Source organism: Micropterus salmoides, unplaced genomic scaffold, assembly GCF_014851395.1.
Source record: "Micropterus salmoides isolate LMB-PRFRI ecotype aquatic unplaced genomic scaffold, ASM1485139v1 Ms_hic_scaffold_2, whole genome shotgun sequence".
Classification (NCBI taxonomy): domain Eukaryota; kingdom Metazoa; phylum Chordata; class Actinopteri; order Centrarchiformes; family Centrarchidae; genus Micropterus; species Micropterus salmoides.
Window position 1 is genome coordinate 38386836 of NW_024041150.1, and position 19441 is coordinate 38406276.

General features: G+C 37.3%; 1 protein-coding gene across 1 annotated transcript; it reads right to left on the reverse strand.

Moving 5' to 3' along the window:
- Nucleotides 1–132: 132 nt before the first annotated feature.
- Nucleotides 133–19441, reverse strand: LOC119912937. Its single transcript, XM_038732216.1, has 25 exons — nucleotides 19320–19441; nucleotides 19072–19201; nucleotides 17343–17504; nucleotides 16154–16291; nucleotides 15643–15794; nucleotides 14920–15023; nucleotides 14641–14830; nucleotides 14186–14317; nucleotides 13876–14019; nucleotides 13385–13523; nucleotides 10556–10706; nucleotides 10055–10191; nucleotides 9308–9419; nucleotides 9098–9161; nucleotides 7728–7931; nucleotides 7381–7523; nucleotides 6934–7052; nucleotides 5139–5260; nucleotides 4929–5026; nucleotides 4461–4597; nucleotides 4178–4302; nucleotides 3895–4040; nucleotides 3177–3279; nucleotides 2760–2896; nucleotides 133–932 (listed from the first exon to the last, which is right to left on the reverse strand). The coding sequence occupies exons 2-25, from the start codon at nucleotides 19199–19201 to the stop codon at nucleotides 809–811; spliced, it is 3213 nt and encodes a 1070-aa protein (XP_038588144.1). The 5' UTR covers nucleotides 19320–19441; the 3' UTR covers nucleotides 133–808.

A 19441-nucleotide genomic window follows, 5' to 3' on the forward strand; every position in this document is an offset into this window, starting at 1 on the left:
TGTCATGATCAGGTTACTGTTAAACTGCTGTGTCATGATAACATACCTCTGCTCTGCCAGTCCTGCAGACTTTGTCTCAAAAAAAAAAAAATTAAGAACTGCTTAATTGTGTTCGATTAACGACTCATCTACTTTTATTTTATAATAAGCAATTTTATTCTAAAAACACTCAAACTTAACAATGCGTCTGTCTGAGCAACAATGAAGCTCACTGTGTATGTCAAAATAAGGGTTTTATCCAAAATCAACTGTGCCAAATACAGAAGCAGAAAACTTTTAACAGTGACATAAAATAAAAAAGGAATTTGGTTTCATTGCAGGTCTTCTAGCTGTAAACGTATCCATATCCCTCATGAAAGGTGTACAGGCAGTACAATGAGCAGTATCATAGAAAAGTATGCGTTACAGATAAAAAGCACAAACAGAAAAGGTTTTGTTTTAAGAAATACAGGCCTGTTTTGTCTTGTTTTTGACTTTTTTTTTGTCTCTACCCTTGCGGAACCTTACATTTATTGCAACTGTCCAACTGATGTTCAATGTCAAACCTGACTAGACAGAAAATCAAAGTGACATGAATTTGTTATACTATATTATTCTAGTCTATAACGCAAAGAATGCAGGTGCACATTTATCAATGAACAAACATGATTGTGATTATAAAATATGATAATTTAATAACATGAACTTGCATTCGGTAGCTGACTTTTTGGTGGCTGACATTTTGTTTCTGATTTCCATATTTTCCCGGTGACATACTGTATTTACTGTATGTGAAACCGACAGCCACATCTGTAGCACCAACATTTTGCTACAACTTTTCCTGAATTTGTCTCAAACGGTAATCCCTCACCATTTTCTTCATTTCGTTGGCTGGTTTAAGATCAGCTTCGATGAGCAAGTCTGCTGGGCCACCCTTTGGATCACGCTTGTCTCTGTAAAACAATTTTTAGTTACAAAAAAATAAATAAAAAAGCATGACAGAAACATTTTAAGCTTACTGTCTTTTAAAGGTAGTTGAGCTGTCAGGCTTATTAAGTATAAGTATCCACATGGTTCACAATTGTTCATGTTTTATTTTAAGTGAAATACATATGTACAAAGTAATCTAAATTAACTACAGTTGTTTGCATACATTTTCACCCCCTTAAATAGAATCATCATTGGTGCAGCCAGTTGGTTTTAGAAGTCATCTCATTACTTAAATGGAGATCATCTGTAGTCAATGGTTTTCAAGTGATTGCAGTATAAATACACCTGTATCTAGTAAGTTCACCTTTTCATATATCGGTAAAACCTCCACTACAGAGACAAAGGAGCACTCCAAGCAACTCAGAGAAAAGTTTAAATTGACCCTGCCTATATTTGGGACCGGCCTTTATTTCCTTTCGCATAAAACTGAAACTACTATGAAACACTTTATTTATTTCAAACAGAATATTGTTTAAAAATTATCCAATAATATCAAATACAAGTTATTCATTTGATGTAGCTCGACAGACGGCTTATGCGCAGCAACTTAACGAAAACAAACATACCCAACAACAGGTTGCAGGACGAGAGAAGTGTGGCAGAAGTTAGCAGACAGAGAGCGATGGACATCACAACTTGGATAAATTTTTATGAAAAGCTGTTTTGATTCTTTTGATCAGTGGACCCTTACAGACTAGTCGGTGTTGACCTTGTGTTAACTTAAATGGAGTTGGTGCGTATTCGCATAAAAGGGGCGCATTCTCCGTATTTCCCCAGAAGAATGCACGTTGATTGTGTCAGGATATGAGGAGTGGCTAAATCTAATATCGTGGCGGCGACAAAGTCAGGCTTGTTTGCATCGCATTGAGTAAATTTGTAGCCTAATTATCTTAACAGTGTTCTCATTGTAGTTCAAATCTCTATTATGTAGCTCAGTGGTTCTCAACCTTTTTTGGGCCAGCGCCCCCCTATCCATTATCCAGGTCCCTTACCGCCCCCCATCAAAAAAAATGTTTGCTATTTTTATTATTTATTTATTTATTATTGTTACTATTTATTAAATAGTCTTGTAGTACGTTTATTTAAAACATGGAAAAGGTAAAAAAAAAAACATGTGAAAAGTTATTATATTTAACCAAAAAGTGAATGTTCCTCCCAGAAACTGTGTGTGAAGCAGGATACAGTTTTCTTGGATGGGGCACTTAAATAGTTGGGGGGATATTTGGGGTCCTCCCCCAGAAGATTTTGAGCATTTAACACTTCATTTCCATCTTTCTGGTGAAAATTTCTCCTCCAATTTCTGCCTTCTCTGCACCAATTTATGGTGGAAATGTCTAAAAATGTATAATTAGAATATAATCTAGTGAGGCTTTCAGGCATTCTGCAGCTCAAATACGATTTTAAATAGGCCTAGTAAAAAAAACCTCAAATCAATGTGTGGCGGTCAGCGTTGATATTGTGGTGGGCACCATAAATAAATAAACTTATGGGAAACACTGTAACTTTTATGCTGATGTTTAAAACGTTCTGCAGATTCAGAATCTCTCCCACATATGAGCTCTCTGACATGTAAAGAACAAAAAATCGTAATGGGAGACTAATGAGACTAAGCAGTATATCTCTCCTGTAAATGTGTAACCACTGCGATAACAAAACCTTCACGGTAAAACACTTTCCCACCAAGAAAGAGAGCGTCTGTTTTCCAGAGTTTACACAGTAAACGCCATGAGGGTAAAATTTTAGAGATGACTTCCCGTTCCCATGAAGGCAGCAGGAAAAGAAATACTTACGATTTGACGTGCTTTTCGATGGCTTTTCGTTCGTACACTGTTCCGTATTTTGTTTGGACTGGATCAACAAACATCTTGTTGGTGAGTGGACAGATTAGATGTGGGGGAACACGCTGTTGCCCGGGATCCACCAATTTCTTTCAAATCAGAAGTAAAGACAGTAAATATTAACATGTCATGTCGATGTAAAAGTTACTGAAAACATAATACATCATAAAAAAACAAGTTGACTGTAACATGCAAGTTTTTTTCCCTTAATGTGGCTTCTTCTTTGTCATCATGTGCAAACAGACTAAATTGTTTTGATGTACTAACAGGTGTTTAAGCAAGACTATTGTTTGGATTGTGTTATACTGTCAAGTGTTCCTGATTTGTTTTCTTTCCCCTGCAGAACTTTTCAAAACACTGCTAATTTACCTTCTCCATGTCATCCCGTGATTGGGCGGCAGTTTTCTCTGTATGTTTTTTGGCCTCTTGTTCGTACTTCTCACGGCTGGTCAGGAATTCCTCTGCCAGAATGCTTCAACAGAAAGAGATATATTTCTATTGTCAAACTGATGAAGATGTGTCCTTAATTGGCTTGGGTTTTTACATTGTCTCATTTTAGCTGACGCTTTTATCAATTGATCTGACATATCATTGACCAATTGATATGTCAGAGGTCACACACTGCCAGAGCACAGGGGTTAAGTGTCTTGCTCAGGGAAACATTGGTGGATATGTCACAGTGGGAATCAAACCCGGGTCTCCCACATAAACGGCAAGTGACTTTGCCACGACATTTACTATGCTATTTACATGTGTCCATTAATATTACACATTTTGTCTATTTAGGCCCACAGATAATAAACTGCGTGAACATTAAGTTACAGAGAGACATGAGAAGACCTCAGCCTCAGCCTGTGATCGGTAGTAAATCAGCGGTTGATCGGCGGTCGGCAGTCGTTATGTGTAAACTACAAAAGGACGCATCAAAACGGCTCCCCAACACATTTCTGACACATCGCCGACATCTGCCAGATAGCTAAGTAGTGTGAATGGCACGGCCATCTGCCGACGCTGAAAATCGTGTAGTCTGCACGAGCCTTAAGGCCTTTAACTGAAAACATGGGTATGTTATGGGATTGGATCTAACCTGTCCAATGGATCTTCAGGCTCAGGGATGATGAGCAGTCCATATACAGCATTCAGGATATCTCTCATGGTGATCTGAGCGTTGTAGTTCCGGTCCAATATGTTGTGGCAGATGCGCCCCACACTGTTAATATTACAGTGGTACACCTTTGTTCACGTTAAGAAAATAACACTGCATTTAAAGTACATCTATTTTAATCATTTAGACCCAAATGTTTATTTCATTCATATAAGATTAAATGAGGAAACAATTTTCTACCATAACAATTTGTTGGAAAGGATACACTTGTGACAAAGCGGACAAGTGGAGGCCTCACTGGGTAGTCAGGTCCAAACTGGCAGAACAGCTCAAAGGTTCCTTTCTCGTAAGGTGTATCAGGAGGTCCCTCCATCAGAATCTTCCAGAAGGCTGTAAAGTTAAGAAATTGAAAAATGTACCTGGCACACTTAGATTTTCCTGTTATCCAATATTGCATTGAAATAATCAACAGCTTAAAAAGGAGCCTGTACCTTGAACTTGACAAAATGTCTTAAAGGATTTTAATGCACGACAAAACAGTCACTTACTGAAGTCAGACTCTGATGGAAAGATCGTAAAGTAGGGATGTGGGTTACAGTGCAGACTCCTCAGCTCCTCCAGGATACGTTTGTCCTTTTCCATCAATTGTCGAACTTTGGCGTCCCGGATCTTATTCTTCAGAGCACTAGTGTGAAACATGAGCACCTCAATATTAATACAAATCTTTTAATATTTTAGATTGTTGCCTGCTAAATACAATTAAATAATTGTATGTATTTATCATGCAGCCTTTGAAAGCTCTCAGGCTGCCAGAATACTGGCTGTGAGTGTGACAATCTCTTCTTTCAAAAGTTTAAAATAATTGTCAGTTTATCTGTTAGTCATCTGAGAGAAAATTAATCACCAAAGATTTTGAATCATTTTAAAATATTCTACTCGCACCTTCACAAACATAAGGAAGGGTTAACCCTTCTAACCCCCTAACCCTTCTCAGCTTGTTGCAAATATCCACTTACCTCTCTGTCATTGTCACTTTGCTGTCCATCTGGCTTGGCAAGACTGCCTCTGGAAATGCATCATACCCATGGGTAGCAGAGAGCTCTTTTAAGAAACTCTGAAAAGGTGGAAATAAACAAGCACATCAATTTGGTACATTCATTACTGTGATGATGTCTAGTTCTCAGAGCACTACAAACAGAACTGTTGGCAATAATTGGTGAACTAACTTTGTTGATGGACGATGGGTCAGCTTTGTTCTTGGGTTTCCTCATCTCCAAAGAGAGAACAGTCTCAATCTCAAAAAGCTTCAGACCGTCTGTGCTTGTCTCTGGTTTGAAACAACAACCCCCTGAAAGCAACACAGTTTTTTTGTTAAAGAGTTCGTTAAAAAATGCACCACTAAAATACTATATAAAGCCCTTTAAACCACATGTTCATGACACTGTGAAAAAAAATAACATGATAAAAGGTGATAAAATCTAATAGAATTGTTCATTTCAAAATAAGGATAGTATGGAGCAGAATTAGATTCAAAATGGGAACTCAAAAATGCGTGTTTCAACACACACAAATACCATAGAAATTTAAACAAAAATTTCCTCCTGAATAAATATTTACGTTTTAAATACCAATTTTGTAACTTCAACTTCAAAGAGTTGAGCATTTTCACTTTCGCTAGCTTCCTGTGACTACAAATGTCTAAAAATATTTGACACTCTTTTATATTTATTTACAGATTGTCAAATGTGTGTGCACGAGTCGCTTGTTGCACATGGTCCTTTTCATTATGAAATAAAATGTGAAAACAACAAGTTGAAATCCGTCCATCAGTCTAGAAATATCTGGCACTTTTTACATTCCATACTTCAAACTGTAAGCCATTTCCAATGTTTAGAGCACACATTACAAATGATACGAGAGGAAAGACTGTGAGGAACAGGGATGAAAAGTGTGTTTGGTCATTAAAGTAAAGCATACCACAATTGGACTTTGGAGCAGTGGAATCTTGTCCCAGGGGGACACTACCCACAGATTTGCAAAGTGCTTACTGTAAAGTTTGGTGGAGGAGGGATAATGGTCTGGGGTTTGGGCTAGGCCCTTTAGTACTTAATGATAAAGGATTGGAAGACATTTTAGTCAATATGGATGCTGCCAACTTTGTGGCAACAGTCTGGAATGACTGTGCCCCTGTGCACAAAGCGAGGGCCATAAACACATAGCTAGACATGTTCAGTAGTGAGGAACTTGATTGGCATGCACAGCGCCCTCACCTCAACCCCACTGAACACTTTTGGGAAGATTTAGGGTACAAATGTTATTTTGGCTAAATGGGCATCAATTCCAAAAGATATTTTTGTTTTGGCAATCACTTTTTCTATTGGTTCACAACCTGTCAATGTGTCTCAGCCCCGTCAGTTTATTCTTCCCTCTGCCCATCACCTGAACCCTCTCTTGCTGGCACATTCATTTCCAATTCCTTCATCAAGCCTCAGATTATATACCAGCCACTTTTCCTCTCCCCTCAGGTGGATTGTCTTTGTTGTATTGTGCCAGCCAGTGTTTTTTTTTGTCCAGCCTGCCTGACTTGTTTTGACATTCCCTTGTTCTATGATGTCTGCATTACTCATTGAGAACTGTCAACGCATGACACCTAAGTATTGCCCTACTGTTGATGTTATTTAATACTGGCCTCCTGCCTCTGGTTTTGGATCCACTTTGTGAGTGCCTTAGTATACCTTAGCATACCTTCGCATGCTTACCATGGAGTTTTAATTGAAACTGGTTCAAATGAAAATTATATATATATATATATATATATATATATATATATATAGATATCTAGATATATATATCTAGATATATATATATATATATATATATATATATATATATATATATATATATATAGATATATAGATATATATATAGATATATAGATATATATAGATATATATCATTATATCATTAGATAACTACTAATAATAACAAAAGTAACTGTAAATTGAAGTTCTCACACTGTACCTGTTGCATTGCTGATTCCACGCAGAATATTGTTTTCCACTTTTCCAAGAAGAATTGAATCCACAATGATGTTCGATTTGATCAGGTTGGCAGTAACAACATCTGGCTGGTTGGACGATCTGTGGACAAAGAATATGTTCTCAAGAAACATAATATAATTTGCAGGTATTTACATTTTTATGCTTTCAGCAACAGGGTATCATGACAAACTAAATGACCACGGCTTCATCACTGATATAAATCATTCTCTGGCTCCTAGTCCTAAATTCAACCTCCTAAACTAAATGCCTAAAAATAAAACTGAACCTAAACCTAATTCTGACTTTAACCTTAAAGATAAGTCTCAACCCTCCTCATATATTTACTAATATTTACTGATGAATGACTGATTTTACACTTATACAAATAGTCAATAAGTACAAAACTAGCACAGAGAAGGAAAATTACCTATAATCGTTTCCATCTGTGAGACAAAGGATTCGAAGTTTACAGTCTGGAAACTTCTTGACTTTTTCCAACTCGAGCATTCCATGCTCCAGGGCATCGTACAGCTTAGTACAGCCCATTGCCTTGAGGATGTGCACATGTTCCTGGGAAAGTGAAAAATAACAGCTGTGTCTAATGAATTGTTTAGTAGCCCATTGAATCATGGCTGAGGAACCCGTGCGACAGAAAAAATACATGTACAGTATATCTGAGTTTTAAAAGGTCTCCCATGCACATCATTGAACTGAACAAGGATCTGGTCCACAAAATGTTTATCGGGGTTTTCAAGATGTGCAATATATATTTACCTTGAACTTTTCGAGTGTTTCTGTGAATGTGTGGAGAGTTTCCACTGTAGAGTCAAACTTCCCAAGCCCAATGACATGATGAAAGTCATAAGCCATGGTCCGTGTTGCAAAGTTGTCAAAAAGCTCTTTAACAGCATCTATTTTCTTTATTTCCACACTTCCATAGCAATTCTCTGTCATGGATGAGCTTGTATCTATCAGCACCTGATGAAGATAAAGTCAAGAAATTTAAGCTCAACCACAAATGAAGCTCAGCTAGAAAAATATCCTTTATAGGGGTCTTGAAAGAGCACTTGTTTTGTAACTTTGTTACAACTGTTACACAGTTAAGGTATCAAAAGTGCTAAAAGCGGGGTTGTTCCTTGATTTAAGGAAAGCATTCAACACTGTTAACTATAACATCTTATTGCATAAAGTATGGAACTTCAATTTTTTATACAGTTTGTCAACCTTATCAAATCCTAACTCTTATTCCGGCAAAAATAAATCCAACCATCTATATCTATCAACTCGCGTCCCACAGGGCTCTATACTTGGTCCAACCCTGTTTAGCATATACATTTATGATCTGCCCTCTGTTTATGGAAAATGTGAATTTTTAATGTATTATTTTTAATGTGTTATTTTTACTCAAGGTAAGACTGTAACAGTTGTTTTATTGAAGGTTTATTGAATCCTGGCTTAATCTGTGTTGTTTGTAACTGAATGTATTGAAAACAGTTTCAATGTTTTTTTCCCGCTAAGGCAATAGCATAGATTTGTAGCGCAATATATTTTCATTACAGGAGAGAGACTAAAAGTGAAGTACACATAGGTTCAAACCCCACATGAATAGGGTCTGTTATAAAGTAAAATTTCAGGTTTATCATCATATATCATATCAACTTAGGCAGCTAAGTTAAGTTGGTCTAATGCACAATTTACAGCCTTAAAACCACTGAACTCATTACACAAAACCAACACTTAAACCTCTAGATAAGAGGCCATTTAGTTACCATCATTGTCATATTCTAAATAAGTTTAATCTGCTTAGCTGGGAAAACCTCATCAAATACAAAAATGTTTCAAAGAAAAGTCTATAAGATTATGCACAGTCTAGCTCCTCCTCCCGTCTAGCCTAATCAACTTTAAAATAATTGCATACAGAGTTACTGGAAATGCAGCTAGGAGCTTTTCCTGCAGAGGATTACATCAATGGAACTCAATACCACAATAAATTACAGTCCCCATCCTATTATTAATTTCAGGGTTATGTTAAGAAATGGCTATTTGAAAACCAACAATGTCGACCATCACCGATAACTGTACCGTAAATCTACTTCAAGATTTAATCTGCTCATTTCAATAAAATATCTGGAGATCAGCATTACCATTATAGCTTCTTTTGGAGTCCTGGTTGTGACAAACGCAGAGTCCTCCCTATGGTCACCAGTTCTGCATGAAAAATAAAAACATCAAAAAAATACATGAGAAATCCTTAGATAGGCACTCTATTGACTTGCTAGTCTTAATAAATGGGTCAAGAATCAACTTTAATCAACATTTTTTTTCAGGAATACTAAAGAAAATGAAGCACTCACCTAGCTGCTAATATGTCCACGTCCATATTTTGCTTTTTGCCATTCAGACAATCATACACCATGATCTTTGCTGGGCACACCTTATCTTTACCCAAATAGATTCCAAGGTTGTCTGCCAAAAACAAGAACAGCAAGATCAACATTACACATCAGAGAGCACAAAAGCAACCTTAGAATGAGAGGCATGGGCTATTCTGCAGCTGAACAACAAAACAAGTGTTTGATTCGTTGCTGTTTTTTTTCCAAGCAAACTACACTGCCAAACTCAGGCCCATGGTAACTCAAGCAGAGATCGAAATTATAATTCACGCATTTATCTCATCCTCTTAATACTATAACTCCCTCTTGATCTGCCTCAGCAAAACATCCCCTTTCCAAGAGGTACAACCTTCTGCTGCAGAGCTGTTGACCTGCAAAAGGCCTCACATGGCACAATTTTGACCTCTCTTCACCTGCAGTTTAGCACATGACGACTTTATTTGCATATACACTGCAGTACTGTATAATTGGCTGATGTTTAAAGATCTCTACTACCGGAGACTGTAACTTCAAAATTGTGGCTCCTAAACTTTGGAACAACCTCCCCTTGGACTTGAGATTTGTGAACACCTTTAAAAAGCATTGAATCCATTTTTTGGGACATTTGAGCACAGTTGTATACACATATGCACTGTTGTCCTTGTAACACATGTTTTTATGAAATCATCATCAGAATTATGAAGTTAGGCATTCAGATTTTTGCAGTACCTTCACGCAGGAAAACAAGGCATACGTCTTCATAACCAAGACTCTTCAAAAGCAGTGGTGGAGTCACACTGAGTCGAGGGAAAGCTTTCATTTCTTCTGCCATGTCTCCCAAACTCTTCTCAGTATTCACCTGGAAGCTGTAAATTAATTATATGGGTTAATAATTGAGTTACTGTGAATACTGTGAGATTGTATCAACTTATTACAAGCACAAGGTGTGGTGGAAAACAACAATGTTTGAGTAAGTTTGTAAAGTTGTATACTTTGATATCTTGTTTAGGCTTACACCTGCCCATTCTGAGAGTCAGTTACAAAAATGAAATCTTTTATTATTTTTATTTTATTATTAGTTATTACAAATATTTAAACATGTTTCTTGGGCATAAAGTACAGTCTGTGCACTGTGCATCTTTTGGGAATCTGTGACAACACATGTATGTACACAAACATGTGTGTTTTGTTGTATCACATTTGTTGAAAATAAAATTGGGGAATACATACTTCTGACCAGTTACACTTTCATGTGAAATCCAAAGATCATATGTGTTAATTGATGGATGAACACTGAGCAAAATTTTCTCAACGTCAGTGGCTCTGTTGAGTGACGTTTCTTGCAAAACTTCCTCAGTGCAGTTTGGAATCTTCTCGCCATCTTCACAAAAGGCAAAGAGAAAGTCAAAATATAATGTCCATAGTTACACATAACCAGCCTCTCACCAATAACATAGGTGAGAAGAAGAAACAGTTCAAATTGGAATGAGATGTGACAAGCCCAGCTGCATCCAAAGACCAAAGGCATTAACACCCAGCCGTAAAATAACTCACTATTGAATCTCACAAATTAATTGTTCACTTATAACCCCCAGGCTTTCCCTTTAACGAAGGAGACCCAAAATTTAGTTTTAAATAATGCATTCAGATACACATCACGTTTTCAATAGAGCAAGTGTTTCTCCTCAGGTGTCTGTCAGTAGCTAGATGTAAATATTAAGCCGTCTGGAGGCAGGGCCCGCTGTCAGAGGGTACAGATTACCCCGGCCAAAGGCCAAGGGGAGACCCATGCAAATGGATGACCCTTAAATGGGATTAAGAACAACAATTTATAGACTCAAAAACTTGTATGTAATTTGTAAATATGACTATGTATTTACATGATAACATTTTTCCTTGTTAACATTAAAACATATGTATTTTCATCTGATAACCCAAACCCTGCTGTTATTGTGAAAACGGTACGGTTGAAACACTTGCTAATGTACCTGCTAATGTAAAGCGAAAAGCTTTAAGGGAACACTGCAACCTGACGATGTCACACACTGCCTGTCGGCTACGCTTAGTTTAGCTCTCTGTGCGTTTTGGTTGTTTGATCAGTTCAGTATCTGTTTTATAGTCTGCTGGGTTCTGGATTTCAGTCCTGTCTGTTGTCCTGTGTCCAGTCTGCTAGTGTTAATTGTGAGCTCTGCCTGATTTGTTTGGTTATTATCATTCTTTGTTAATCTGTTTTGTTCAGTTATCTAGGTCTGTTGTTGAGTTTGTCTGAGTTTGCCAGTGTTGTTCTGTTATCTTGTCTCCCTTAAGCCTTGAATATACTCGGGAGCAGACGCAGACATGGACAGCTGCGGACCCCGCAGACACGGACTACTTCTGTTTATACTACCTTCTGCAGTCAGCTTGGCGGACACATTCTACACATGCGCAGAAGATCGGTTAGCGTCCTGGTAGCGCTAGACACCGCGCAGACGTGCCCCCTCTGATGACGATTTTTTTGTCACGCGGACCCTCGCATACTCGTGGACACAGAAATATAATCCTTGCTTTAGCCACTCTGTGTTATAGTTCGGCCCGTTTGTTTTGTTGCTAATGCCTTGCGTTGGTGGTGATAGCACAATGGAAAAGACACATGCCTTTGGTGTGAGAGACTTGGGTTCAATCCCACACTGTAACCAATCCACCATTGTGTCCCTCAGCAAAACACCTAACCCATAATTGCTCCAGAGGTGTGTGACCTCTGACATGTATAGCAATTGTGCATCGCTTTGGATAAAAGGGTCAGCTAAATGATTAAATGTAATGCATTATTTTGGCGTTGTCTGCTCTGTGTTCTGTTTTCCCTCTTGGTTGAAGTTTATTTGTGATCTGTCTGCTTGTGTCTAGATTAGTTTGTTATTTATATTATTCTGATCTGTTACATCTTATTTTTGATATGGCCTGTGTTTAGTGTTCAGTAACATGTATTATGCCTGTTCCCCCAGTAATCCCTCTGCATGCCTGTCTCTCTGTTTTCCCCTGCTGTCTCTCTGCCTGCCTGCCTCATTAGTCTTGATCCCTCGCACCTGTGTTGTTCTCGCCTGCTTGTTAGTCCCTGGTTTATACTGTATATGTTTGCTGTTTCTGTTTTAGTCCCTGCCTGGTTGTATGAGTGTTCTGCCTGTTGCTGTGCTACCTGTTCTGTATGTTGTAGTGATGGCGAGATGAAGCTTTATAAAGCATTGAAGCTTTCCATCCAATTGGTTCAATCATGGGCCGAAGCTTCACGGTGCTTCATTTGCTCTACTGTGCCATAAAGTGGACAAAAAATGTAAAACCGGCAGAGTGATTATAACGGCAACATGGCTTTGGTGTGTGAAGCTTTAAGGGTCAAAAGGAAAGTGGAAACAAGGGACAGGGTTATGATAACTTGGTTTGCTGCTCCTTTCGAACGTCACCACATACGTCATCAACACAAGCCTCGATACGCGCTTCACAAAAATCACCTGCATTACTCGACACACGCTTCGAAGCCTCGATACGGACGGACACATCACTAGTATGTTGGATTTTGCCAGTTTCCACTACCCGTAAGTATTGTTCTTGCCTTGTGCTTTGGATTAAAATCCCTGGAACTGTATGTCAGCTCTCCAGTGTCTTGTATTTGGACTCTCTCCTGCTTTGCATTCATCCTGATCCTGACAGACAAGCACGTCAAATAACTCAAATGTCAAGGGCTCATATGAAAAGCCAAAACACAGAGAAAAATAAACTGAAATTTCTGATGTACTCCACCCAGCGGATGTGACACCGGAGTATGTCATGGCCCGAATCAAGTGAACCCGCTCTTGAGGTTTCGTGAGTCGCAGCAACATAGCTGGTATAGTTTAGCAAAATAAATATCTAAAATCTGAGGCGCAAACTTCGTCTGTTTGGGACTGTGAGCTGCACTTTATCAGAGCTGCTGAAGAAAAGCAGAAACTCAAACCTAAATGCCACCCAAACTAAATAAACTGTATGCAAAATGTGTACATGTTGGGAGGTTTGCTTGTGTAATTTTGAACCATAAGACATTTTACTTACTTTTGATTTTCTGAAGTACAAAAGCTTTTTCAAGGACACCTGGTACTCCAGGTATGGTGACTGGATCACAGAAACGGCTGCCTTCTTCAGACATCAGAGAGACAGGTGTGTAGTTCTCATGTTCTGGGGTGTCTAGTTTCTGTCAAAATGATGTTAGTGAAAAATCTCAACGTCAATGATTTGATGTCATGAGCTCCTGAGTCAAAGGTGCAGTATGAGATGACTTTTAGAAAACATCGAGCAATTATCATCAGAGCAATGGGCTTTTTCAAAGATCACACAGGGTTGCAACAGTGCTTTGTATTTGAAACTATATATTTAAATTCTATTTAAAAATAGAGCTAGAAAGAAACAGAATAGAAAAGCAAAACTAAAATCATAACCTGCTGGTTAACAGAGTGAAGCATTTAGCAGTCAGATATTTTGAATGGGTGAAGAACAAAACAGAGCTCAAAGACATTAACCAAACCTCCAAACTCATATGTAAATACCTTTGTCTCTGACAGTAGATATGCCCAGCAGTATGTTGAATACTCAAAGACATCAGGGTCCTCAATGATCTTTTCTCCTCGTTTTGTTCCAAGCTGTGGCAAAAGTTCCCTAAAGAGCATGTACAAGCCTTCAACCAGTGCAATCTACAGGAAAAGAAAAACATTAATTGAAGAGGACAATGACATTTTAAAAGCTTTAATTTAAAAACTATGCAGTGTAAAGCACAACTATGCTTAATACCTCTAAACACACTTCTAAAAAATCAATGCAAAAAGTAATAACAATATTACACCTTCTTGTTTATTTTACCTTCTGATTCCTGGAAATTAACTCATTCCTCAAGAGTAACTGGAACAAACTTTGGGCCAGAGGGTTACATCCAGTCAGCTTTCGTATGTAAGCAATCAAATTCTTGTATAGAACTCCTTGACTCTTGTTTTTCTAGAATATAAAAATATCAGTTTTGAACTGAGATGAAAGTGCATCTAATAAGTTCAGCAATAAAGACAGTTTGTAGTTCCTTTCTTGCAAAAGATGTAAAGGTTTTTGTAGATTGTGCTTTATTTTATTTTTTTATACATATGTATTAGAACCTTCAAAAACCATTTATATAAACCTGTGAAGATGGTTGGTTTAAAGTTTTTTTTTTTTTAAATGTTGGTACAGTATTTTTTATTTAATGCCAAACACATCTTGTACGAATGACTTAGGTAAGTCCCAACATTAACATCTAAATTTAGATTGATCTTCTGAACACTGCTTACAATGACATAAAGTGAAGACAAGAAGACACTGATTCCTTTGGTGGTTTGTTGGACCAAGGGCTCAACATCATGGATGAATAAATGTTCGTAGTCTTGAACCTCTTCAGAAAACATGGACAGTGAGAAGTACACTGTTGACCCGTCTGAGATTCCACAGCTTTCCAATGTGTTGCCACTGCCATGTTCTCCTCTGAAAATATGATTTATACACAGTTCAAAATCAGTGTCAATTCGGGTCAAAAGCCACACTATCCATGCATTTCAATAATTCAGAATTACTTGTAATGAAGAACATGTCCTGGGATTCCACTCTCATTTGAGAGCTTTTTCTTCAAATTAGCCACTGTGTCACTTGACAAATCCACCGTCACCTCGAAGTCTCCCTGTATCAAATAGTTGTTTTAACAAAGGGAGAAAATGAAGTCAAAGATTTAAATTTCAGCCCATGTCAGGCTAGTCCACAGTGATATCATAGACTATATAAAAGATGTGGCTGGTTTAAGGTACTGCACTGGCTTCGCTTTTCTGACTTGGAGGTTGCAGCTTGGCTGACACACACACACGATGTGGTATCATACACCACAAGTTTCAAAACAAGACCAGTGAGAGAAAACAGAAATAGATAAAAAGTCCAGCAGTGGAAAGCAAGCATCATGTTCTTCATACCGCATCATGTCCTGTGTATGATGGGGAACAAATACATGTTACAAGAGCTTCTACAGTTTGGTAAGTCTTGTTGAAAGTTTGGGCCCAACTACAATCCTGCAGCAAAAAACACTAAATAACAAAACCATTTCCCTCCTAGACTGTCACATCTATAAAACAATTCACGGGACACCTATCAACAAAAAAAGGTTCATTATAACTTTATGTATTTATCTTTTTAAATCATGATGACTAAATTTCAGTATTTTTAAACCTAGGCTCTATTTTCACATATATGACTAGTAGGTAGTAAGAGCAAAACAAAATTGAGGAAACAAAAGCCTAACATAAAATCACCTTGAGCATAATGTGGCATCGGACTGTATCAGTGCCATGGGTTTCAGTAACCTCTTGCATCGACATCTGAGGAGCTGTTTTCAGGTTCTCCTTCGGTGTAAATATGGCATAGATTAAAGCTTCATTTTCAATATGTCTGTCATTTAGAGACCCTGTAGGTGAACAAAATAAAAATGAGCATTTTAAATACTTTGTTGCACCTTACTGAAAAAATTGCAGATCTTCTATATTAGTCACACTGGCGGTTTCTGTTTTGGTCTTCTTTCTTTGTTTTATTTTCAAGATTCCTCAAAATGATTCTGATGACATAAAGAGACATCCACCCCTGTCTGATTTGATCAAATCTTGGGGATTAATATTTACAAACAAACATCAAACGTTAAATATTGTATTTATTTACTGTAATACCAAAAACTCAAATATGGCCTAAGGCCTAATATTAACTGTGGTGCATAATCACACTGAATATGACCTCGTTATTTACTTTAGCCTGCGGCACGAATGAACTTACATGTGTTGAAGAAAGGATCGTCTGTCAAAGGCATTCCATCCACCGTGTAGAGACAGACACCTCTGGATTGATCAACACCTTCAATGTGACAGATCCTCAACATCAGATCTTCAACTGTGTTTTGTGCAGGATCCATATCTGCAAATTCAAAATGCCCTTGGTCAACTACATAATATGATGATATGATACACACCTGACAGAGGACGGCCCTTAACCATTAATCACAGGGAAAACAATGGGTAACAAAACTATGAGTCCTGATGGCCGCTCTGTCAGGCTGTAATGCTAACATGCTCACAATGACAGTGTTTACATCCTGATGTTTAGCAGATATAATACTAGCCATCATGGTTTAGCATGTTAAATTTGATAATTAGCACTAAACACAGTACAGTACAGCTGAGAGTGTTGATGCAATGTCAGTAGTTTTGCAGGTATTTAGTTAGAAACCAAAGAACTGGACAAATTGATGTTTTGATGATGATGATGATGATAGCGATTCATGAAAAAGTTAAGGGATCACCAAAACTATTACAATTCATCCTGAGGTGAACATTAATGTGTGCACCACATTTTGTGGAAATCCATCCAATAGTTGTTGAGATATTTTACTTCAAACCATAATTTGAACCTTCATAGTGGCTCTAGATGAAAAGTCAGAAGATCACCAAAGTCATTGGACACCATGAACAGCTGTGGCCACACCGCTAGCATGGCAGCAGTGAAATGTCAGGCTTTATGTGTGAAAACTGATAAATCATAAGTTCAACAGCGATAATCTTTGTTCGCTAGAATGTTCTTCTAGTTTTGTTCAAATGATTAATCATATTAAGTTGATTTGGATTTGAAACTGAATTTGAATTTTAAACAGTTACATCAGTTAATCAGTAAATAAGACTGAAAGTCAGTTGGAGTCCATGCACAATAACCAATTAACCCTATCAAAACACACCATCCTTTGATTCAATAATTAAAAATAAAGATATTTAAACATTTTGTAGGGCTATTTAAGGCAATTCCCTGTTTCTAATATTATTTTACTTTTTTTCTGAAAATGATCTGCGTACACTCCTGTGGTTCAGTCAGTAACAGAATCCACATTTTTCCTCCGTTCTGTTTACGTTCTGTAAAGAGCTTAATGGAAAAAAAAAATGGAAAAGAAATGTTGTACATTTAATAACCTTCTTACCTTTGATGTATTTCGGTTGAGGACATTTGGGGTATGTGTACTGCAGACAGAATGACTCCATTGACTTTTTCACAGACGTTGCTGCTGGGTGTCCTGGAGCTCTGAATCTGCGAACGGTGTCTTTCATGGCAGAAAAGCGGTTCCTTTCCACCTGGCTTAATCCTGTTTGGAAATAAAAATACTGTTCATATTTTGATCATTTCTATTATCAGTTCTATTTAACTTTAATGTTCATTTACTGATGTTGACTTGTTTTCTTTGGACCATTGCTTGAAATCTCCCAACAACAAATTATTTAAATGTAAATAATTCTAAAATAAAATATTGGAAAGATGTTAGTAATTTCATCTAGCCTTAGAAGTGCCTTTGGTGGAGAATTAAAGAAATAATTCATATGAATTCACAAGCAAAAATTACTGTACTTTTGTTCAAGCATTCAATCTACCTGTTGACATTTCCATGTCACTATACTACTACTACTACAAATAAGGATTATTATTATTATTACTACTACTACTACTACAAATAAGGATTATTATTATTATTACTACTACTACTACTACTCCTCACTATACAAATACTTCAAATGAGTCGATATCCTTCAACACTATAACCAGACTAACTAACTCCATTTTTCAAAAAGCTCAACACAAAAATACCTTCATGTATCATTGCCTACACCGTGTGGTCATTGAGACAACACTAACATTCAATACTGTTCACTCAAGTCAGCACAGGTTGAACTGAGTTAGCACACAGCTACCCAGGCGGAAACACAAAGAGTCATAACTGATAACGCAACAGTCTGAAGCTTTAATAGATAGATAAAAGGGCCAGAGTCAGTTCATTCAGTTTTGGAATTACGTACAGTATATTAACCGATTTATTTTGTTTTGGCTAAAGATTTTCGGATGAGATGAATACGATTCAAGAAAAACAACAGTTGAATAGACAGTATTGTCTATCAGACAAGAGCATTTTTTTATTAAACACAATATATTCCTAAACTTTGGGCTACATTGTTAAACTGTGAATGGTGAAATAGAAATTTGTAGTTTCAACACACCAAACAATTTCAGAATAATTATTTTGTGTGTTAATGTGCCAATGTATACATTTGTTATTTCTTTTGTGTTCATCATGTGAAAAGGTTTCTGAGGGGGAGAACCACAAGCAGCATTACTAATAACCAGGTTTTGTTGTATTGTTTTGAATTTATCTCACCAGTGTGTAAGACTGTGTTGTAGTGTGTGTGTTTTTGAGGGCTTGTGTGTTATGTCTGAGGGCAAAGTTACGTTTTTCAGCAAGATTGAATGGTTTTGAGAGGAGAGCTTCATTTTGACATGAAAATAGGACATTTGGGGAATTGGGCGAGAAGTTGTGGATTTGTGTTTAGAGTTTCAAGAAAAAGAGGCATCATTTCAAGAAATGTGTTTAAGCAATCGAGAAAAACTGTCATGGTTGGTCTTATTTTGGTCTAATGCCAATTCTTTCTCTCTTTTTTTTTTACCATATGGCCACATTAGAGAACAGAGAACAACTCCTGTCATCATGTGTAAAACTTTGTCAGATACCTCTTAGAAACGTTGTGTGAAATGTTTTCTGTACATGTGGCAATAACACAGGCCTTTACATGAAAATAGTTAAGGCACACATACAGCATATGTTCAAAACCAGGTAACATTTTAGACTTACTGCTTTCACACTTATTTACACTCAGTAACCTTACCGATGTTGTTCAAGTCTTCATCTGTTACTCCATCAAGGAAATCTCTTTCATCTTTCACACCCAGCTGAAGAAATTTGTTGTAGTAAGACTCCAGTCTGTGCTGCTGAAGTAAGTTGAATATTGTACCCATCTAGAAAAAACACACACAGCAGAATATTCCAAGTGAAATTCATTATTACGTACAATATATCAGCCGATTTATTTATTTATTGCGGTTAAACTGTTTACTGTAATTAAGACAAACTTACCTTGAAGTTTTCAAGATCCAGTGCAACAGTTGTGCCGTTTACTTTCAGTTTCAGGCATGTTTTTTCCAAGGCGTGGCTACTTTGAGGAAACGAAACCTAATTGTGAAGTTGCAGACTGAGAC